Source organism: Telopea speciosissima, chromosome 4 (assembly GCF_018873765.1).
Source record: "Telopea speciosissima isolate NSW1024214 ecotype Mountain lineage chromosome 4, Tspe_v1, whole genome shotgun sequence".
Taxonomy (NCBI): domain Eukaryota; kingdom Viridiplantae; phylum Streptophyta; class Magnoliopsida; order Proteales; family Proteaceae; genus Telopea; species Telopea speciosissima.
Genome location: NC_057919.1, coordinates 12566439 through 12590833, shown reverse-complemented (window position 1 = coordinate 12590833; position 24395 = coordinate 12566439). Strand labels below are relative to the sequence as shown.

General features: G+C 40.0%; 1 protein-coding gene across 1 annotated transcript; it reads left to right on the top strand.

The window, feature by feature from the left end:
- Positions 1-22512, top strand: LOC122658929 (dnaJ protein homolog 1-like). Its single transcript, XM_043854092.1, has 4 exons — positions 1-325; positions 420-844; positions 21701-22151; positions 22218-22512. The coding sequence occupies exons 1-3, from the start codon at positions 161-163 to the stop codon at positions 22137-22139; spliced, it is 1029 nt and encodes a 342-aa protein (XP_043710027.1). The 5' UTR covers positions 1-160; the 3' UTR covers positions 22140-22151; positions 22218-22512.
- The last annotated feature ends 1883 nt before the right edge of the window (positions 22513-24395 follow it).

Genomic DNA, 24395 nt, shown 5'->3' with positions numbered 1-24395 from the left:
ATTACAGGCCCACCGGAGAGCCCTTGCTCATGAGTCGAGCTTACTTTCTCTGTCTTCCATTGCCTTCTCTGTCGCTCTCCCCAGTGTCTAGTAGAAACTTCCGGCCAAAATCTCAGGTTAGTTGAAGCAAACACGCGAGGGGTAAGAGAGATAGGGAGAGATGGGGGTGGATTACTACAAGATTTTGCAGGTAGACCGAAACGCGAAAGAAGATGACCTGAAGAAAGCGTATCGGAAGCTTGCCATGAAATGGCACCCAGACAAGAACCCCAAAAACAAGAAAGAAGCCGAGGCCAAATTCAAGCAAATTTCCGAGGCTTACGACGTAGCAGATCTCTCGAATCTCTGCATCTTCAATTCCCTTATTCTATATCTATCCGTTAGTAGTAATTATTTGTTTTTTTTCTTATATCGAAAAGGTTCTGAGTGACTCACAAAAGCGAGCAGTCTACGACCAGTACGGCGAAGAAGGGCTCAAGGGTCAGGTCCCACCGCCCGGTGCGGGTGGGTTCTCCGGCATGCCTGATGTCGGTGGCGGTGGGCCCACCATGTTCCGCTTCAACCCAAGGAACGCCGACGACATCTTCTCTGAGTTCTTCGGATTCTCGACACCCTTCGGAGGTATGGGCGACATGGGTGGCCGTGGCGGTGGTCCTGCTTTTTCGAGGAGCGTATTTGGGGAAGATATCTTCTCTCAGTTTAGGGGTGGAGGTGGTGAGGCTTCGGGTAATGCTCTACGTAAGTCTCCCCCGATCGAAAGGACCCTCCCTTGTAGTTTGGAGGACTTGTACAAGGGAACCACCAAGAAGATGAAGATTTCCAGGGACGTCACTGATTCTAGTGGGTGAGTTCACTTGTTCTTTTTATTTCATTTTAAGTTTAGCTGCTTTGGTTTGGTTTGGATTTAGATGAATTGCTTGTTTATTTGGATTTATTTATTTATTTTTTAAATTTGTTGTAATGATGATGTCTTGCTCATTGGGATGTTGCCTGTGAAATTGATAGTGTCTGGAATTGGGAACAAATGTCAAGTTCAAGTTTCCCACTTTGTTGCTTTTGGGTCTCTCATATTCATAGAGGGGGAGATTGGTTTTTAATGGTCTGGCAGAGTGCGGAATGTGTATAGATTTTTTACTTAGCTTGATCTTCCAGTATTCCCTTGGAATGGGTATTGCATTTCCATTTTTTTAATTTTATTTTCTTATTGCAATATACCACTGATTTTCGTATTATTATTTGTGGATGGAGTAATGAGTATAAGAGAAAACTTGAGTTATTTATCACTTGAATCGTAGCAAATCTTAACTCAAATAATTTGAGTACTGGACCTGAAAGGAAAATGTTTTTTGATTTTGATTATCTACATCTGAATTGAAGATTCTTTGAAGTTGTAGAAGTAACATTTGAAACTATGCTTTCCTACTTTGGCTGAATTAACTTTCTAGTTTAGTTAACTTATTAAAATGTTCTATTTCAGTTAAGGTTTTTTCACTTTTTTTTTTGTTTGGAAATATGACTCAGATAATATATTCACCAAGTAGTACACTTCTCCTATTCTTTATTTTAAAATAGTTTTGAATCTATTAACAAAATATAGGACTTATTACAGTTCAGGGAGGATGGGTTATACCTTGGAACAGTTTTCTTTATAGAGCACTAGCTTGTAGATCATCTGACTTTTGTGGTTCTAAGTCTGCAAATTATTGATGTGGTTTTCTTATTGTAAATGTTTTATTTTGCAAGTGGTTGAAGGTTGATTATTATTTGCATTGTTGCACTCTCAGGCATAAAGGCATAAGAACAAGGAAAACATATCTATAAAGTTCTCTATATGGAGCTTTTATGAAATATGACATCACTGAAAACATGCAAAGCAGCATGCCTTACATATATGATTGTGCTGTGTTGTATAAATGAGACTGTTTAGGAAACAAATCAGGGCAGGGGCCTGACATCTTGAAGGCCACAGGCATAGTCCTGAACACTGTCCAGAAAAATTCATATTGCTGAAAAAGAAAAAAAGAATAAAAGAAGACAATGCAAAGAGGGGAGCCACCACGATTAAAAATCAGGGTGGTCAGGGCTGGCACTTGGGTGTCCTGACACCTTCCAAGCCCTAGCATTTCAAACCGCACTGGTTTATTCAGCACAAGCATTAAGAAGTAATATCAGTGTTGCTGGAGTTTTTTATGACACCTAATAATCTAATAAAAGCTCATCATACAAGTAATCAACTGGTTGCTTTAATTGTCAAAAAACAAAGGAAAAGCAAAGCAATGTTTGCATTAATTGACCTCTCATATCTGTATTCTCGAAATACAAGTAAAGCCATTCTCAAGCTTATGTGTAATGCAGTTCGGTTCCTTGGGGTCTTCCCTAACTAACCTAAGTAATTAAAAATTTAAAATGCACTAAGTGAAGTAATTAAAATGCACTTAGGTCACTTTAGGGTCTTTCCTAAAACAAAAAATATTAGAGTTACATAAAATTGTAATTTCGTATTTCCTATTGGCTACGAATTTTTGTTACACTCCAATTGTCTTCCATGTGACATCTTAAAATTCCATTCTTTGAAAATACAACCTGAACCTGAAAATCTCCCTTCACACATCTAAATTGTTAGAGAAATCCAACTTTTTGTATCCCATATGGTGTCTTGGGGCCCATAGACTCTCTCCTTTGTTTTGTATTTTTTTTTTTTTTTTGGGGGGGGGGGGGGATAGATAAAATATTCAGTTTAAGTTTCAACTCAATCTAACTTGAAATGAGTGATCTTTTATAATAATATTATGGAGCACCTGTTGTGTAGCTTTGTTTCTTCAGTTCCAGAAAGTATTTGCCATTTTATAACACAGATCCTGTATCTCATGGTGAACAATTCCATAAATGGCTTATATATGTTTACGTTTGAGATTAGACTTGTTTAAAAACGTTTTAATTTCCCTTATTTTTTCTTAATTTCTTGTGGTTTCTATGCCTCTAAAATCCTAATCTGGTTTGATTTTTTTGACCCATATTCCTATTTTTATTCAGTACCATTACTGTTCCATCTGTGAGCACTTTATATTCTCCTAGCCAAGTTAGGAAGGTCTTTGAAATCTGGTTGCTTCATTAGAGCGATGTACTGATTCTCCACTACCCATTTCCCAAGCATGATAGTCAATATTTCTGGGAGAAAGTTTCTTCTAGTAATAAGGTGATAAACTGTGAAGATTTATTCTGACAAAGATTTCCAAAGAGAAGCTAATATTTTGTCGCTAGAGTGTAGCACACAACAATTAAACTTGGGAAGCATAAAAAATTCTAACTTGATTTTAAGGTGAACACGCCTTTATTCTGTAAACTGTAAAGTTCCTTATTCTTCAGCTATCCTTTCCAGTTCAATACTTGCCCTCTCAAGGCTTTTCCTGGAACTCAACTACAGTTGGGATCTCCCAATCATTTAGAGACACCGCTAGGAAAGATCCTCAAACCATTTTACTCATCATGCTTTCGTCATAATTAGATTCCTTGTCAAGTTTGTCAGAGCTAATTACATAAGTTGGTTGGAAAAGCCAATGGCACGATTTCAGGTTTTATGCCTGAAACAGAAGTGTATCCCGTCGGAGTGGTTTTTTGGGTCTACCCCAGTACCCCATAAGAGGAGGCATCTCTGGACTGCACATAATTACTGCAGCATGGCCAGAAAGATGGTGCTGAAATTCTGTGGACGGGTAGAGTATGAGGTGAATAAGGCTCAGAATATAATCTATCTTAATGCACGTTTGGTTTCGATTCTAATTCTCAATTTGGCTGTGAATTAGTATTGGCATCATGACGCATGTGTTTGGCTCCAGTTCTGGAGGTCAATTCTTAGAATTAGGCTAGATTGAGAATTGTCCTTCTGCCAATTCTGCACTAAAGGCTTTAAAGATTGTATTGTACACACTTTAGCAGGGGCATTCTTTTCATTTCATGAGAAAACATAAGAAACAATAGCAACTGAGGGTGGGGGGGAGAAGGGGTTTTTGTCATCAACCAGAGGAGTGGGAAGAATTGGAGATACTAATAGTGCATCTACACACTGTTGATTGGAGGCATAGTTGTCATGGCATCTGGGTGAACAAAGGCATTGAAGAGGGCCTGGATGCAAGGCGACCAAGTCGACCAAAGCGCCTGTCTAGATGATCAAGGCGACACTAGTAGTCAAGGTGCTTGGATGCCAAGACGGTGAACGCTTGACAACTATGATTGGAACAGTCCACATATGCTGGATTAGAGGCAAATGGCTGGAAGAATTTCATACTGGTTTGATTGGATGATGAACAGGTCGCTTGAAAAGAATTCGAAAAGTTCTGGAGAAAAAGAAAATGTAAGAGATCCTATAGTTGGCATACTCCAGCATGTTGGTTATTCGCATTAGTAATCTCTCAGGATCTTGCAGGTGTATGATGAGTCCTAATCCTCATGAGACACATGTTACTTATTGATGTTTGGTGTTGTCCTATAAGCTGGTCCTATGGATTGGTATAGCTCTATTAAGTACATAGCAAAAATCCCAGTATCGCATATAACGCAGCGGAAGCATACAAGTTAAGTTACATTACAAGAGTTATTTGTACACTGGTGGCAAGTATATACATTAATGTACACTTAAAAATCTGTTTCCAACATTCAAAATATTACTTTACAACATCACCAGATGTCCTTTAGGCCTCAAGCTCTAACTCTAATCATATTCTGGAGCTGTATAAGCTTCCTCTCTTGTCTCCTCATCTGAAAAATAGCAACATATAAAGGGTGAGCTGAAAATCCAGTGACGAGAACATGCTACTATACATGCAAGTGTACATGTGAATAATAAACAGAACACTTGCATAATTAATAAACATAAGGTTTCTTTTCTTTTAGATCCAGTTTGGCCTTTATCATCATACGTACTTTGATCCCCACCTTGGCCGGTTGCTGAAGCACCGGGGAGAACCGAGTTCCCACCCTAGCCGTCACATAGGTATTATCCATTTGGAGCTATCGATGCTGGGTCTGGACACACACCAAGGATGCAAAATCAAAGAGCCCTATTGTGGCATTATAATGACTTGTTTTTTTGTATCCTCTGGGTCTTTATAACCTGCATCCTTAGCCTAGAAATAGGATTTGGTTTCTTGAAATTGTCCATCCAGTGAGTATTGTCTGATTCCTTTGACCATCTCTTCTAGCTTCTGCTTCCAACTAATTCCTTTCAACAAGAATATCAGCTTGAGAGAGTTAACAATTCTCCAGTAGGTAACCCATTTGTCAATGGGAAATTGCTTTCTGATTGTTCACCCTGCCAAAAATGTCCTCTTTTAAACTTTGATCTCCTCTTTTGGTGCTTTGAACCTCAACATTTATAGCACCTTTCCTCTGGCACTAATAGAATTCCACCATTCCACAATCCATTCTACAAAACCTGCATGAGTAGCTGGATATCTTCAAACTTCAATGGAGGGGTACTAAAGGTCCCTTTAACATCATAAACCTTGTTATTCCTTGCCTAGTTTATTAGGTGTCCAAGGATTCTGCTGATCTTGGCATCCAATGGTATGAGGTGTTCACTGTTGATGCCAAAGCACAGTACAAACAAGGTGAAGCATCTCTGTGGCCACTTGTTTGGCTAATGAACCAACTGTTCACCACCTCAAGAGTAGATATCTTGCAAAACCTACCTAGAATGTGATTTAGTTATCCAGAAACCATGGATAAGAGATGAGGTTTCTTTGAAAACAGTTAAAAGAATATCAAAATGGCTACTCTCTGAGATATTTCAAAATACTACTGGGCTCCATAAAATGCACTCTGTCTAAGTGACTTCAAGTGTTAATTGTAGGAAGGACTGAGGCCTAGACAATTATTTCAGATAGAGAGGGTATGACATGTCTTAGAGGCGTCCCCACCAACTACATATTAGTATCCTATAATTAAAATGGAAAGTAAAAAAAAACCCAGTTTAGTCTGAAGTGTTTTCAGTGTTTTTGAAAGACACTAGATTCCTCCAGATTTACATGGATGAAAGGGGAAAAAACAGAGGTTGGTTAGTCTTTAGATGTAAAGACATTTGGGTAAAAGTTTTGTAATTAGATCTTGAAATTTTGAAAGATGAGCTGCTTATAAAAGTTTGATCAATGTCAACCCATGTGTGTGTGTGATCACCAACTCGATATTCATTAGATTCAGCACTCCTGGTATAATTATCCATTAGAAGTTGGGATGTTTCTGTCATGCACATTAGGGAGTGACTCCTCTAGTAGGAGTGATTTTGTGCAAGTTGAAGACTTTAAAAGAATAATGTGTTGGCGAAAAAAGAGCTGGCTTGAGGTAGTAAGAAAAATGTGAAGAGTTCTGTTTGAACACATGGAATGGCAAAACAGGTTTTGTAACTGACCCTATACAGATGGAATAAAGCTTAGGTCTTGATGATGATGCATCATTTTCCCAGAGATATGAGGAGATTAATTCAGTAGAGAGTATTGATAGGTGTTGGGGATAATCTAGAGCTGGTGCTCTGCGATTAGATAATCTTCAAAGTGTGGAAAGATTCTAGAATAGCCGTAGGTTTTAGTGCAAGTAGGAGAGAGAACTTACGGTTTTGGCTATGTTCAATGGAAACAGAAAAAGGGGGTGGGGGTGTTAATGTTAGAATTAAGAAGGAATGGTGGTGCATGGTTGGAGTAGCCAAAGATATGGTTTTAAAGCATAGTTCTAAATCTCGGTTTCCCAAGTAATCAAGATGAAACTTGGTATGAATCAGGTTTCAACCATATTTCGCACATTTTGGTAGTTTCGACCAATTTTGACCATCCTAGTTTCAATCAGTTTCGGTAGTTTCGACAAGTTTCAACTAGTTTCGACCAGTTTTGACAGCACAGGACATGACATATCTAGTTTTGCCTAGAAAAGTACTAGGTTAACTTGGGAATCTCAGTTTCTTGGCTGATCAAAACCGGCCTCGAAACCGAGATTTTTTCCAAATTCGGATTTTTTTTCCCGCCCCCTTCCGCGTGGAACCCCAACAACCTCCCCCTTCATGTGGGAGCTACTGAGATCTTCCCCATCTCCCCCTCCACACGGGACAATCTGAGATCATACCGGTTTCCCACGCCCTGGCTTTGCCCCAAGTTTGGTCTTGCCACACCTTGGCCCTACCACAACCTTGGCTCGGATACCACTTGTTAGGGACTTGGGTAGAACTCATCCTCAAAAGCTAGCTGTTAAGGAGAGGGTGCCCAAGCACCTATAACCCCCCCCCCCCACACATTCCCCATTCATATTTGATGTGGGATTGGGCCGTTATCTTTTGTTATGCCGTGAAAGACAAATGCTGATGAATTTGGGGAATTGAACTTGTGTCTATGAGACACCAGCCCAGCTTTATTTATAATTGAATGTTATGAGGTACAAGTACAATAATGCCCCTAGGGCAACACTATTAAACCCTAATAAACAACCCTTGTACCCATATTACCACACTCCCCCCTCAAGTTGGTGCATAGATATCAAGCATGCCCAACTTGCTAACAATAAGAATAAAACTCTTAACACTAAGTCCCTTAGTGAAGACATCAGCTAACTGTGCATTTGACTGAACAAATGGAACACAAATAACTCCTTGTTATCTGACTGAACAAATGGAACACAAATAACTCCTTGTTCCAACTTCTCCTTGATAAAGTGACGATCAATCTCAACATGCTTCGTTCGATTATGCTGAACTGGATTATGTGCAATGCTGATTGCTGATTTACTATCACAATATAGGAGCATAGGGGTCTTTATGGTAACTTTCCAAAAAATTGATTCTGGTTTTTTTTTTTTTTTTTTTTTTTTCTAATTCTAGGGGCAGAATTGAAACAGATTATGTATGTGTTGTCTGGTTCGTTTCTGTGTTTTTTTGAAACGGACCGGGTGATATAATAGATTCTGGCAAGGTTTTGAGAAACACCGAAAAGATGTTTCTCACATTTAAGAATTGATTCTACCAAATGTCGGAGAAACAACGTGGACTTAAGTGAATCAGGGGCATTGATGGAATTTACCATCAAAACATAACATTTCACTCAAACCTAAACCTTGTTCTTTGTAATCACACAAGAGACAGCTTTGACCGACCTCTACAACTCTCAAGTTCTCGTGCAAGCACTCCCGCCATTCTTCCCCAAGCTGCAGCGGGTGATCAAAGGCATACAAGAAGCAAATCCCACTCTTCACATCGGTTTAAATTTCCTAAGGGTTCTCTATTTTTTTTTGTTCAGTCAGGGGGGTTAGGATTCAGACGGTTCCTTCTCTTCTTTCTTCCCCAACTCTTCTGATTAGGTTTTTTTTTTGGGTAAATTACATGACACCCGCTGAAAATCAGACGATACTCAACTCACCCCCTCTTATTTGAAAATACTCACCCGTCCCCTTCTAGAGTAACGGTGTTAACTTAAAATAATTCAAAAACTGAAAAGACAATTTTAACCTCAACCAAAATAAGATAAACAATGACAATTGAAGTACCCAACGTTTGTAGAAAATGCACTTTAGATATCCAAAGCTTGTAAATTATATTTAGGATACCAATTTTGATATTTCCAATAATACCCCAAATCACCACCATCGCTGCAACCACCATTGCCGCAGCCACCACCACCTCCACCACTAAAACCACCATTGCCGAAGCTCTCCCTTACCTTCCCATCCACCGTACATGGGATTAGCTTCTAGAACACCGACAATCTCGGCGGCATCTCAGTCCCCGGTGATGAACTCGTCTTCCCCTTCCCAGAGATTTGTTTATGGTCTCTAAGTGAGGATTGAAGTCTGTGGAGTAGTCAATGGAGATACTTCGAGAGGAGGAGACAAGGGTTTCGGTTTCTTCGCCGTCTTTGTTGTCATCATCGCTACCTTCGCTGCTGAACCAACCACTATTGCCGGAGGAGGTGCTGATTCTAATCCTGGGTTTGGATTTCTTTTTTTTCTTCCTCTTCTTGTTCTTCGAATCGACAGTAGGCGGCGATTGTGAGACATCTTTAGGAGCCCTTATCTAATGTTGGGAAACCTGAAACCGTATTTCTCTCTCTCTCTCTCTCTCTTTCTAACCTTGACTCTTCATATCTCCTTAACTTGTTGCTATTCTTCCCTGCTGCTTCTAATCATCTGGCCATCTTCAGGTGTCAACGGACCAATGGAGACGATACAAAGGAATTCCAAAAATGAAAAATACCCAAAGAAAATGCGCGAAGGAAGGAAGAAAGGAGCCAGAACAGTTGGCGGGTAAATAGAAAACTGTTGATATTAGGGGCAGTTTAGTCTTTTTTCTTTATTTTCTGTTAGTATTTAAGTATTATGTAAGGTCGGTTAGTTGTAGGGGCATTATTGTCCTTACCTTTACTTTGTTTTGGTTATAAATATAATAGGGATAGACCTGCAGTAAAACATTCTGTTCTAGCCGCAGGTTCTCTCCCATCACTTGAGACTTGCGTGCTTCTTCTCTCTTCTCCTCATCTTCTTTCCTTGATTCCTCTAATCTGGTTATAATATTCTGATATGTTCTAACATGGTATCAGAGCAATTATAATCAGATTAGAGGACCCTCCCATGATTTTCTGCTGATCCCTCCTTCTTGATTTTCCTTTGTGGTGTGCAACCACCTACTGCTGCTTTTGCAATGAGTTAAAATCACTCCTCCCAATATTAATGTAGTGTTTTATCTCTACCTACACTGATGGTGCTTACTGATTTGAAGATTCAATCATCTACAGCCAAGGACTGCCAATGTCGATCTCTAGCAAAACCCTGACAAAATCGACTTTCTTTGGATGGATGTTTTTGGAGAAGTGCCGATTCAAGGTTGTGATGCTATGGTTTCTAGTTGGTGATTGCAATTGATTGCATATCAATTTACATCCCTATGCTGCATATTTGAAGTTGGTGGTATTTGATTTCGATCTCCCCTTGGCTGATCTCTTCTATTTTACCTTATATTCTGCTGGTTGTTTCTTCTTGCTGATTGGAAATTCAACCTGTTCTACCTACTGGAGTCAGTTGCTGCTCCTATTTTTACCTCTACAATACTGGAGTTAGTTGTGTTAGCTGCTCCTTGAATCATCTACTACTGCTGCCTTATAGGTGTTTGAAAAAATTCTTGAACCAGTTGCTGCTGACCTTACTGTTTTTCTTTGAAGACCCATCTCTTATAAATGGCTGATACAAAGAATTCTACAAACAATGTCAATGTTCAGATAACATCTATCAAACTCAAGGGGAGTTCTAATTATCTATTGTGGGCCCAAGCAGTCCGGGTCTACATTATGGCTAAGGACAAACTTAGCTACATTATTTCTGACCCTCCGGCTCAAGATTCTAAGGATTACAGCACCTGGGTGAAGGAGAATGCAATTATTCTGATTTGGTTGTGGAATAGCATTGAACCCGAACTTAGCTACATTATTTCTGACCCTCCGGCTCAAGATTCTAAGGATTACAGCACCTGGGTGAAGGAGAATGCAATTATTCTGATTTGGTTGTGGAATAGCATTGAACCCGACATTGTAGCTAATGTCATGTTTCACACAACTGCTAAGGGAGTGTGGGATGACTTGAAGGAGACATTCTCAAGAGAAGAGTATGACCCGTATTTATGAGCTTTATGTGAAGCTATTCTAGTTCCAACAGTCCGATAAATCTCTTTAGGAGTACTACAGTGCTTTTAAGGGGATTGTTGAAGAATTGAACGTGTTTCAGCCCCTTACCACTAATATTGAAAAATTGAAGGCCCAACGGAATGAATTCTTTGTCTCAAAATTTTTGGCTGGATTGAACCCCAATCTGAAGGCTATGAAGGTCACTTACTTGCTGATGATTCGGTTCCCACTCTTAATGATACTTATTCTAGGCTGCAGCTCATTGTCTCTCCTAGCTCCAAACCAGACACCACCCCTAAGGAAAACTCAGCATTGACTACTAGTAAAGGTCGTGGCAGAGGTTGTGGTTCAGGGGGAGGACGTGGTACTGGCATAGTACTAAATCTTGCGAAATCTCGAATATTTCGAGTATCTCGACCTGACCGAAACGAAACACAAGCTCGAATAAAAAAAATGCAAAAACTCGGTTGAAATTTCGACCATCTCGCGATATCTCGAGACAAAATCAAAATCTCGCGAAATATCGAGATTCTTTTTTCAAAAGTAGCTTTATAAATACCAAAACTCGTTAGTCGGTCGAAATTTCGACCGAGGCTTAACAAGCTCTGGTTTTTGAGGGTTTTTTTCTCCTCGTTAGCCTCGGTCGTTTCTTCTCCCATACTATGACGTGGCATTCATTTGTCCTATAGTCGGAGAACAATGCACGTCAGCTCCATCGGACTATGAGTGGGGTCGATCCTGGACGTCGGAGTAATTATTATTAGAATATTTGTAAACATTTGAGTCACTAGATGACTACTTAACTTGTATTGGACTATTGGGGATATTGTCATATTGATATCATCTTCTTAACTTGTTATTTACTTATTGTACTTAATATTATGATTTAAGTTATGACTTATGAGTCATTCACTTTATGCTTCCAACTTCCAAGTCAATTTACTTGTTTAAATTGCTTATTAATCATTAATTTATTATGTTCTCTAGTACTTAAAGTCTTAAACAATGTGTATGTGTAATTAACTAAGTTATACATTAGGATTCGACCGTACATTGGCAATCAATGGTGCAAATCCAAAATACCACTTTGGGTGACTATTTTTGCAATTCGAACATTTAAATGTGTTTATATAGCTTAAAATAGGGTTTCCATAAAGTTTCAGGCCTTAACTTGGCCTAAAACCCACCGAAATGATCTACCGAAACATAATAGAAAAATGCAAAATTTCGACCGAAATATCCAAAATTTTCGGTCAGCCCGAAACACCGAAACGAAACGAGTTTTCGAACTATGGGTACTGGAGGCTGTGGATCTGGTGGGTAGCATATTGACAAAGCTGCCCGACAATGTTCTTATTGTGGGAAATCCAATCACACTGTTGATACTTGCTGGTCCAAGCATGGGAAACCAGATGGGCTCAACACTTGGCCAATCATGCAGCTCCTGAAGAAGGTACAAACATGGTTGCATCCAGTGATACTAAATCAGGTTCAGCCATGGCAGAATCTTCCACCGCTCTTCGTGATGAGGTTCATCAACTGATTCACCGCATAAAGAGTCTTGAGTCATCCACTTCCACTACTGGGGCATCTACTTCCGTTGCCACATTGGCCCATGCAAGTACACCTGCCTTTCTCTCCACCACTTCCACTCCCTGGATCATTGATTCGGGGGCTTCCGCTCACATGACTGGTAAGTCATCTATTTTCAGTTCCATTTCATCTAATTCTCATACTCCATTTGTTATCCTTGCCAATGGCTCTTCTACACCTATTACTGGGCATGGTACTGTTTGCCTTAATTCTAACCTTTCTCTTTCTTCTGTATTACATGTACCTCAATTTCCCTTAATCCTTCTTTCAATTAGTCAACTCACAAAAAATCTGAATTGCTCAGTAACATTTTTTGCCTTCTCATTGTCTTTTTTAGGATCTTCACACGAGGAAGACGATTGGTGGAGGGTGTGAGAAAGATGGCCTATATTATTTTTACGATGCTGCCCCATGTGCTTCTGCAGTTGCAACTACTGTTGGTGGAGAGTCGCCATTCCAATGGCATTGTCGGTTAGGACGTTTGTCCTTGTATAGGTTACAAATTATGTTTCCGCAATTTAAGTCTTTAGATAGGTTAGAGTGTGAGGACTGCGAGTTGGGTAAACATCATCGTGCTTCTTATCCATCTCGCACTGTGCCCCGTAGTTCTTTATTTTCTTTGGTGCATTCCGATGTATGGGGTCCTTGTCGTGCAAGTAATAGGCATGGTTTTTGGTATTTTGTCACTTTTGTGGACGGCCATTCCAGACTTACATGGTTATATCTTTTAAAGGATCGTTCTGAATTTTTACATGTATTTTGCAATTTTTGCAATGAAGTAGAGACCCAATTTAAAGCCTTTATTCAAGTATTTCGTTCTGATAATGCCTTAGAATTTGTTCAAAATGAAATTTATTCATTTTGTGTTGATAATGGCATGATTCACCAAACCAGTTGTTCCTATACCCCTAAACAAAACGGGGTAGCAGAATGGAAAAATAGACATTTACTTGAGGTCATCCGTGCTATGATGCTTCATATGCACGTGCCTAAACATTTTTGGTGTGATGCAGTTCTTACTACTTGCTTCTTAATTAACCGAATGCCTTCTTCTGTGCTTGTCGATAAGTCTCCCTTCTCTGTTTTATTTCCGGACTTACCGATTTGTAACTTACCACCTCGGGTTTTTGGCTGTGTGTTTTGTTCATAATCTCCATCAACCAGGTGATAAGTTAGATCCTAGGTCATCTACGTGTGTTTTTCTAGGTTACTCTCGTACTCAGAAGGGGTACCGGTGTTATGACCCAATTACTCGGAGACAGTTTGTTAGTGCTAATTTCACCTTCTTTGAATGTACCTCCTACTTCTCTGATCAGCCCACCTTGTCGGATGATCCTTTGATTGTGTTTGACCCTCCTCCATCCCTGTGGTTGTTCCTCTATCTAACCCTCCATTGTAGGTGTATCGGCGTAAGAGGCGTATTGGGTAGCACAGTACAGATACTACTGGTCCATCTCCATCTCCTCTTGTACCATCCTCAACCTCTGGTGCGGATCCTCCCTTACTTGCTCTTCCTGACTTACCAGCTCAACCAGATGACTTGCCAATTGTTGCTCGTAAAGGTAAGAGGTCATGTACCCAAAAATCCTTAATTGGTTATCCCATTGACAAGTTTGTGTCTCTTTCACATCTTCCGTCTTGTTATCATAGTTTTGCTCACTCTCTGCCCATTTATACCATTCCTCATACCTACACTGAAGCCCTTTCTATCACTGCTTGGAAGAAAGCCATGGATGTGGAAATGGATGCCTTATTGACTCGCCATACATGGGAGTTGATGGAGTTTCCTCTTGGTGAAGACCTGGTGAAGTGTAGGTGGGTGTATACTATCAAGTATTACTTTGATGGTTCTGTTGAGCGGCTTACGGCTTGCTTGGTAGCTAAAGAATACACCCAGACTTATGGTGTAGATTATTTTAAGACTTTCTCTCCTGTGGCACGGTTGAATTTAGTTTGCCTTATTATTTCCATGGCTGTAAATTTTGATTGGCCTTTATTTCAGCTAGACATAAAATATACCTTCCCGGCTTCCTCTATGGTGACTTACTCGAAGAGGTCTATATGGAGCAACCTCCAGGGTATGTTGCTCAGGGGGAGAATGGTGGGCATGTGTGTAGGTTACTCAAGGCTATTTATGGGCCGAAACAGTCTCCTCGGGCATGGTTTGAGAAATTCAGTGCTATTGTGACTAGTTATGGTTTTTCTCAGTGCTTTTCTGACCATTCAGTGTTTGTTTGTTGCCAAGGAGAGAAATTGGTTGTTCTTGTTGTCTATGTAGATGACATCATTGTCTCAGGAAATGATGAGGGTGGCATTAAGGAGGTAAAAGATTACTTATAACAGAATTTTTAGACCAAAGACTTGGGCCAGCTTCATTACTTTCTTGGGATTGAGGTTATTAGAAGCAAAAAGGGGATCAGCCTATTTCAAAGAAAGTATGTTTTAGATCTCTTGACTATTACTGCTATGCTTGCTGCAAAACCAGTGGATATTCCTATGGATCCTAATAAAAAGTTTAGGATTGATGATGGGGAACCTCTTAAGGAGGTTCACTACTATAGAAGCTTGATTGGGAAGTTAATATGCTTGACTGTCACTAAGCCGGACATATCATTTGCTGTTGGGGTTCTCAGTCAGTTCATGCAATCTCCTTGTAAGTCTCATTGGGATGCAGCTATTCGGGTTCTTCGATATTTGAAGGGTGCTCCTGGAAAGGGACTTATTTATCGTCCCAATACACATATGGAGTTAGCTGCGTACTCTGATGCAGATTGAGCAGGTTCAGCCAATGATCGACATTCTACCACAGGGTATTGTACTTCTATTGGCGGGGGCTTGGTTACGTGGCGAAGCAAGAAACAGACCACGGTTGCCAGGTCTAGTGCTGAAGCTGAGTATAGAGCTATGGCACATACTACAACTGAGCTTATGTGGATTTAGTCATTACTTCTTGAGATGGGTTTTCCGGTACCTACTCCTATGAAGATGTATTGTGACAACCAAACAGCCATCTATATTGCTAGTAATCCAGTCTTCCATGAGAGGACCAAACATATTGAAGTAGATTGTCACTTCATCCGTAGTACTGTGTATTGAAGAAGCTGGTTGAGACGCCGTTTGTATCTTCGTCCGATCAGCTAGGTGATGTGTTTACCAAGTCTCTTTTTGCCCCTAGTTTCCGTTCTTGTTGTAACAAGCTGAGCATGGGTGATGTATATGCTCCAGCTTGAGGGGGAGTGTTGAACTGTTGATATTAGGGCAGTTTAGTCTTTTTCCTTTATTTTCTGTCAGTATTTGAGTATTATGTAAGGTTGGTTAGTTGTAGGGGGCATTATTGTCCTTACCTTTATTTTGTTTTGGTTATAAATATAATAAAGACAGACCTGCGGTAGAACATTCTGTTCTAGCCGCAGGTTCTCTCCCATCACTTGAGACTTGCGTGCATCTTCTCCTCTTCTGTTCTTCTGTTTCTTCTTCTTTCTTTGATTCCTCTAATCTGGTTATAGTATTCTGATGTTCTAACAGAGAGAATGGGAAAGGAGAGGATGAGATTGATGAGGTTATATGGCATTTCTTCCCTCTTTTTAATTTTTCTGGGTTGTTCTGCGTCTGTTTCTGCATCTGTGTGTGTGTGTGTGTGTGTGTATGGAAGAGAACTCGAAGTACAGCTCAACCATCTGAGAAACCCACCTAGGGGGTGGACCTGTTTACACTTTACCCGAGCAAATTCCATTATTCCCATTCCTGCAAGGTTCCTCTAAATTCTTCCACCTTAACCCATCTCGTCAATCTTCTTCTTCTTCTATTGTCATTGAAATTATTTGGGCAGACAACAATGCGGTCTACCTAATTCCATCCGCTGTTGTCATAAGAATTATAGTAAATTATAATCTTCAACATTTTTGGATAGAATTGTAAGAAGTTATAATTGGAATCTTAGTAATTCTTCAACCACCCCTTCTCACAAACTCTTAATCCCCTTCTCCTTTCTTCCTTTCATTTGTCTGTCTTCTTCGTTTTGCTGTCCGCTTCCCTACATAACTCAACTTCTTCTCCGATTTATTGCTCGATTGGACTGGCGGAGATTGAGTTGTAGGTCACGTGAGGAAGAGAGTGGTGTGAGGAAGAGGATCGATTTTGAGGTTTTTAGATTCAAGGGTAAAATAGTAACTCTACACTGCTCAAGGGCAGTTTAGGGATTTAAATATATTTAACTTGTTGACTTCATAAGTTAACTGCATAAAATTAATCGTGGGGACTAAGTTGTAATATAGTGCTCTAATACAGGGGGACGTTTTCAAATAAGAGGGGGTGAGTTGAGTATTGTTTGATTTTCAAGGGGTGTCATGTAATTTATCTTTTTTTTTGGTTTCATTTTTTGGTGTATTCAAGAGAGATTCAGACATTTCTCCCGCCATTCTTCCCCTGACCTCTCTGAAGTCGATTTCATCATTCTTCCGCTGCCTCACCTCTATGAGATCTTTCTCTTGAGGTTGAAGTCCTCATCGTCCCTGGGGAATACTGTCTTGATCACTCCTCTGCTGCCTCACCTCTTTGAAATTGTCATCACGGCTTCAAAGATAGCTAGCAACAAAGGGCTTCAATAGTGTTGCATAGCTAAACTCCTCATCGCAACTCTATCAAATGCAAATGCAAGAACCTCGCGGAAGCAAGCAAAGTGCTTCAACAATGTTGTAGGTTTGAATTCCTCATCGCAATTCCAACGAAGGCAAGAACCTCTCTGAAATCCCGCATGCTCCTCTGAACTCCTCCATTAGTAAGTCGATCGTAGAGAAGGGGTGCCCTAAATCGAAATCCAGCCTCATTCGAATGTATCCCTAAATCAAATCTTGTGTTATGAAAAAACAAAAATCGATTCTGACTCGGGTTTACCATACAACATTTGTTGGTACAGAATTACTCCAAAAATCTAGAAACAGAAAAAATCGATTCTGACCCAGAACCAATTTTTTGAAACAGAATGGTTGCCATACATACCCTAGGTAGCTCAACTGGTAGACACATAGATCTTTAAGTAGACCTTGAAGCCAAAATAGTTCACATATGCCATGAGCCATAGCCCGGAATTCAGCTTTTGCGCTGAACCGAGCAACTACAGATTGTTTCTTGCTCCGCCAAGTAACAAGTTTGCCCCCAACAAAGGTGCAGTACCCCGAGGTAGATCTTCTATTATCTGGACAGCCGGCCCAATCTGCATCATTGAAGGCCTCAATACGCAAATGATTGTGAGAAGCGAAGAAAACACCTTTCCCAGGAGTAGATTTCAAGTATCTCAATAAACTCCCTCTATGTGTGATGAGTGAGGATCATGCATATATTGACTCACCCAACTAATAGAAAAAGCTATATCTGGTCTAGTTTGGGATAAGTATGTTAGTCTTCCAACCAACCTCTGATAGCTGCCTTTGTTGATTGGTTCACCATCCTTATTCTTGAGATGGGAATTAGACTCTAAAGGTGTATCTGCTGGTTTACAACCCAACATTCATGTATCTGACAAGAGGTCAATAGTATACTTCCGTTGAGAGAGGAAGATACCTTGAGCTGAATGGGCAACTTATATGCCAAGGAAATATCTCAGCTTACCTAAGTCTTTAATCTCAAACTCGGTTCCCAGTAAGTCTTCAGTTGAGATATCTCATCTACACTGCTCCCAATAATTACAATATCATCTACATAGACGGTCAAGACTATGATGTGGCCATCTGTCTTCTTAATAAACAAGGTATGATCTGCATTACTTTGTTCACAGCCAATAGACACCATGGCTTTATGAAAGCGTTCAAACCATGCCCTGGGAGATTGCTTGAAACCATACAAAGCTCTCTTTAACTTCCAAACTTTTCCATGGGTTTCCTGGGACGCAAATCCAGGAGAGATATCCATATACACCTCCTCTTCAAGTTCACCATGGAGAAATGCATTTTTGACATCCAGTTGCTGAAGATCCCATCCTAGGTTGATTGCACAGGAGAGGATAACTCGAACAATATTCATTTTGGCTACAGGTGCAAAAGTTTCCTAATAGTCGATCCCATATGTTTGATTAAATCCTCCAGCAACCAACCTTGCTTTATCTTTGTCTATTGTTCTATCTACTTTCTGCTTAACTGCAAAAACCCACTTGCAACCTATAGGTTTCTTTCCTGGAGGAAGATGTACCAAGTCCCAAATGTCATTCTTCCCAAGAGCCTTCATCTCTTCATTCATTGCCTCTTTCCACTTTGAATTAGCTAGTGCTTCTTGCCAGGTGTTAGGAATGGAAACAAAGGACAGGGATGAGACAAATGTATAAAAGGAGGGAGAAAGGGAATCATATGTAACCACGTTAGAAATGGGATGCTGAGTTCAAGTTCTACAAGGTTTACGAACAACAATTGATAAGTTGAGACTAGGATCACTAGAAGGAGAAGACTCACCAGACAGAGTGGGATCTTTTGAAGGACTTGAATCCGGTAAGGCCGGTTGGCTAGGTGGAATGGTGGTAGTCTTGTCATCTTGCTTCGTACTTCGATTGCAGACAAAAACCTTCAAAGGAGAAACAATGGGTGGCTCCCCCTGGACAATCGGTTGTGTCTTTTCTTGTCCTGTCATACCCTTTTCAAGTTGCTCCCCCTGTATTGTGGGCTGTCCCTGTTCCTACCCTATCATACCCTCTTGGCCTCTTCAAGTTCAGGTGAAGTATCTTCCACCGTAGGTATATCCAGAGGAGTAATTAAGGGCACCTCTTCCCTTAGAGAAGACTCCTCCTGGAGAGGTGCAGTAGATGGATAATATGGCTTAGATTCATGAAAAACTACCTCCTTGGTGATAAACAATTTCCGTGAAGGGGATTGATAGAACTTATATCCCTTTTAAGTGGCAAAAATGCAGAATAGCCGAGGAAAATACACCGGAGTCCCCTGGGATCAAACTTGCCATACACATGGTGATTGCGAGCGAAGACCACACAACCAAACACTCTATGTGGCACAACAAATGATGAGCCTAGAGTACCTCAAAAGGGCAGCATGATGCCAGCATACGGGACGACATCCGGTTGATAAGATAGGCTGCCAAGAGAACTGCATCACTCCAATACTGGGAAGGAACGGTTATGGCGAACATGAGTGAACGAGCCACTTCCAAGAGAGGGCAATCCTTGCATTCAACCACACCATTCTGCGTAGGAGTGTCAACACAACTAGTCTGGTGAAGAATCCCATGATCAGACAAATGTAACTGGAAAGCACCATCAATATACTCTTTGCCGCTATCAGTGCAAAGAATCTTGATCTTGGCATCAAATTGAGTCTGAACCATCTTAGGGAATAACTGAAAACATGGGAACACATCGCTTTTCTATCGTAAAAGATAAATCCAAGTGGTGCGGCTAAAACAATCAATGAAGGTAACTAACCATCGGTAACCAGAAATGGACATACACCGGGCATGACCCCACACATCAGAATGTATCACACCAAAAGGAATCAAACTTCTATTATCTGAAATAGGATAGACAGATCTAGTTTGCTTTGCAAAAATACAATCATCACAGAAGAAACTGTTTGGATTACATTGCTTGATTAAATCTGGAAAAAGCTTAGATAAAGTGCCTAGAGGCAGGTGATCCAAACGACGATGCCATCTGTGTAACTAAGATAAAGCAAAAGTAGACAAACCAGGGAGAGATGCTACATTGGTCAAAGTTGATGGAGAGCTCTCAAGCAAGTATAGACCAACAACCATCTTACCACTGCCAATCGTACGTCCCGTTTCCAAGTCCTGAAAAAGACAGTGAGGGAAAAAACATTACTTCGCAATTTAGATCCCTCCCGTGTGAGACTACTAATAAACAAAAGATTAGTAGAAAATTTAGGGACATGGAGAACAGATGAGAGAGATAACAATGGAGAACACTTGATGGATCCCTTTCTTGAAACAGAGGAGAGGGAACCATCAACAACAAGGACTTTATTGTTACCTGACAATGAAAAATATTGAAAAAATTGATTAGAAGACCCAGTCACTTGATCGGTGGCACCTGAGTCGATTATCCAAGGAACGGATACGGCTGAGGCACAATGGGCACAGAAAGAATTACTTGAGGGAGCAGGAGATGAATCAAGAGGGCACTGGCAGGGATATGGTAGATGCGGCACTGGCAGATGGTGCTGATGAAGAGAAGAGTCTAGGCCAGACATCAGACAACGCAGGGCGAGTAACTCCTCAGAAGAAAGAGATGAATCTGTAGGAGCATCATCAGATGTGGAATGATGGGCAGCAGCACTGTTGCCCACGACCGCGAGAATTTGGAGGACACCCATGTAGCTTCCAGCATTTGTCTTTGGTATGGCATTCTTAACATGGGGGTCGGCTGATCCATTCAGGATCGATCAGTCACCTGGTTAAGTTGTCTGACTTGAGTCGCTGAATCTTTGTTTTTTTTCTTCCTCCTGAAATGGATTAGCCACGTGGGTCAGAAAAAATTGCTGATTAGATCGGCAGATCTTCCAATCCTATTTGGCTTGGTGGATTCTTTAGAAATTTTAGTTCGAGATTAAGGGGTGCATCTTCACCCCTAAATCACATTGCAGTTCCAGTTTTGAAGAGGCTGAAGTGGCAAACCCTCTCTCCATATCCCCATTTTCAGGGGCTTAGTTCTTTTTTTTTTTTTGGGATAGGTTCAGGGGCTTTTTCTTCTTCTCTTCTTGGAATGGTACTCAGAAGTGCTGCGGAGGAGATTTTCTGTTTATATGTAGGGTGGTGTTGGGTTCATTTCTACCTTGCTGTTTTCTGGGGATGTGAGTGAGGTATAGTAGGAGATTTATACGGTGGTTGAAAAATGATGTACTTTACTTCTCTCTTTTTAAACTAGATGAATATTTTTCTTTTTTTAAACAAACGCACATTGAAAGATAAGGACAGGAGGATTTTTTCTTAATACGTATCTGTCTATGCGGCGCATGTCTGTATATGTATGTTTTATTTCCCTTAACATATTTTACGTTTATTCTTAAAGTTTTCTATGTATTTTTATAATTTCCGTAATTTGTTGTATTTTTATTATTCTTTATTGACTTTGTAATCTACTAATCTTGATTCCAGTCCACTTGGATGAGCTGGTCAGTCAACATGGTTTTTCGGGTTTAAAACTCTGCCTGATATGCCACATTGCAAAACTTTGGACAGCAGAACTGCCTTCATTAACTATACATTTGTCCAGCTTCCTTTTTGCTGTTTTCGACTCTGGACTTTTTGTTTCCATCGTCTGCTTGATGATAAAATGTCAAGTTATTGACCAAACAACTGGAATGCAATATGTGTGTCTTAAACTGCTCATTGTCTTTATTGGTCTCATATTGTTTGTAGGAGAACATGTCAAGTTATTGACCAAACAACTGGAATGCATTATGTGTGTCTTAAACCGCTCATTGTCTTTATTGTTCTCATATTCTTTGTAGGAGACCCTCAAACGTAGAAGAAATTCTGACAATTGAGATAAAGCCGGGGTGGAAGAAAGGGACGAAGATCACTTTTCCAGAGAAGGGAAACGAGCAGCGAGGTCTGATACCTTCAGATTTGATCTTCATCATTGATGAGAAGCCTCACAGTGTCTTCAAGAGGGATGGCAATGACTTGATTGTCACACAGAAGATCTCTCTTGTGGAAGCTCTGACAGGATACACAGTACAGTTGACAACTCTGGATGGACGGAATTTGACCATCCCCATTAATTCTGTTATAAGTCCTAGCCACGAAGAAGTTGTGAAGGGGGAGGGGATGCCAATTCCCAAAGAACCTTCTAAGAGAGGAAACTTGAGAATCAAATTTAACATCAAGTTCCCTAGCAGGCTTACGCAAGATCAGAAGACGGGTATTAAGCGGTTGTTGGCATCATAATGATTGATGGTAGTATCACTTTACCAACTTTCATGTAAGTTCTCAAGCGGTTGTTGGCATCATAATGATTGATGGTAGTATCTCTCTACCAACTTCGTGTAAGTTCTTGTGCATTACTCTTCTTTTCGCTGGCTTCTTCAGGAATGGAAATTTAAGCATTTTGCTTTTGATCATGGATTTCATGGGAGCAGCTAATTGGGGAGTTAAAATTAGTATATGATTATTTTTTCTTCTATTGAATTCTTTGTTCAGTTTCTAGGTCTTCCTGCAATGCCAACTGTAGCTAAATCACTTGTAGGAAACTGAAAAAAGGTGTTTGATTTTCCAAAGATTAGTTAAGGCTTAGAGTGTGCGGGATGCATAGCAAGTTAAATCCTTGATTGTGAGTTGCAGAATCAGCTCGGTGGTGGTGGAGCATGTTGATTTTATTATCTGACATTGTTTGTAGGAAATTTTGGATTGTTGGCCATGATCATCATATAAGCCCTGTGATAATTTTCTTACTGGTTTGAAATTTAGAATGTGTTAGAACTGAGACTGGTGCTGATTAATTTGAGAGGTTTTTTTTTATTTTTTTATTTTTAAACTCCTATACCAGGTAAAGTTCATTTCCTATTTGAACTGCTGCTTCAGAACTGTTGGGACAAGGACAATGCAAGGATTCCTGTAAAATGTGGCCCTAATTTCCAGTACGAAACTGGGTCCCTCAAATAACAGGGTCTGCAATACTTACTGGTGAACAAATGTTGGATTAATTGAGGTCATGATGTGGTAATATTACTTGACTGCACTGAAATAAGTGGGAGAAATACTAGGGAAGAACCAGTATATGACTTGGCATGATTGCATCTGCATCTATTCAGAAGGGATATCTAGCTCTTCCAGAATTTGCCTCTGATGAAGAAATCCAAGCACATTAATATCATTAATCCTGATCACGTCAAGGATTTTAACTTTAAGAGGATCTAGAAATTTTTTTTTTTTTTTTTCTAACTTAGAAAGATAAATGAAGAAATATGAGGAAGTGGGGAAGGTGCTTCACTGGGAACAAGGCGGGAGGCAATGTATTTGGTCGGGATCCCTACCTTATTATGCCTAAAAACAGTCAGGGAAATAAAATATTTTCCTTTATTTTACTTATGGGCATTTTATGTCCCAATAAATGAACCTTTTCCAAATTTTTAATTCTAAATACTCTATACTTAGTGGTGGGGTTGTCAATGGATCATATTTTCATCTTGATCCAATCCGATCCGGTCTAGATTTTATTCAAAAACAGTCTACCGTTAGTCTAACCTAATCCAATTTTTATGCTGACCTGTTAAGGAATGATCCAATAATTAAACTAAGGTCGAATCCAGTATTCTTAGATTTGATTGTTTATGACATTTTCTTTTTTTTTTTTTTTTTGGGGAGAGGAATTATCAGATTGATATCGATTTTTACCAAAATTTATTAATTCATTAATACTTTATGCCATGTGTTACTACCCTATTGACTGTATCATCAATGTCGATATTGAGACTTTACACGAAAAAATGAACCTTTTCAAATTGTCATTGCATGACTATTGATCTAATGAGATTCATCTAATTAAGAAATTGAGATCAACCATCTTTTTTTTTTCTCCTAAGAAATTAATAATAATAATAATAAAAGAGAGGAAGATGTTAAATGCACAAGGGCTTGCAAATTATGTTTTTCATCACAATTTTTCATTTGGTCGTGGGGTTGGGTTGCAGCAGGGGTAGGGCGGGATAGGGATTTTTATCTGTTCCATTTTTGACATCTTCCATTTTTGTTCATTTCCCCTTTAGATCACGACACATGGCATACCTAAATCCTACGATCAGATTTCACTAATGGCATTAACCCACTTATCCTAACCTAACCTGAGTTACCCAATCTCTCTCTCTGCAACTCCACCTGCAACACCGCCCCCTTCCCTCCTCCCACCTCAGCCCTTCCCCATCTGAAACCTCGGTGATTGAGGTGGTGTTCTATTAATCCCTCATTTGGGAAGTTTCGGAAATGGGCTTCAAGCGGTCCATTCTCAAACTTTTCTCACTGCAATGACTCCCAACACCCCAAACAGTGAAGACATTATTACTACACCTGCACCATAACCATTACAGCTGCAAAAGAAAAATATTGTTTCCAAAATCAATTTTCAATGCCTTTTAACATCAAATCTTTCTTATTATCAGTTGCAAAAATAATGGAGAAATATGTCATGAAGGGGAAGGACTGAAGGAG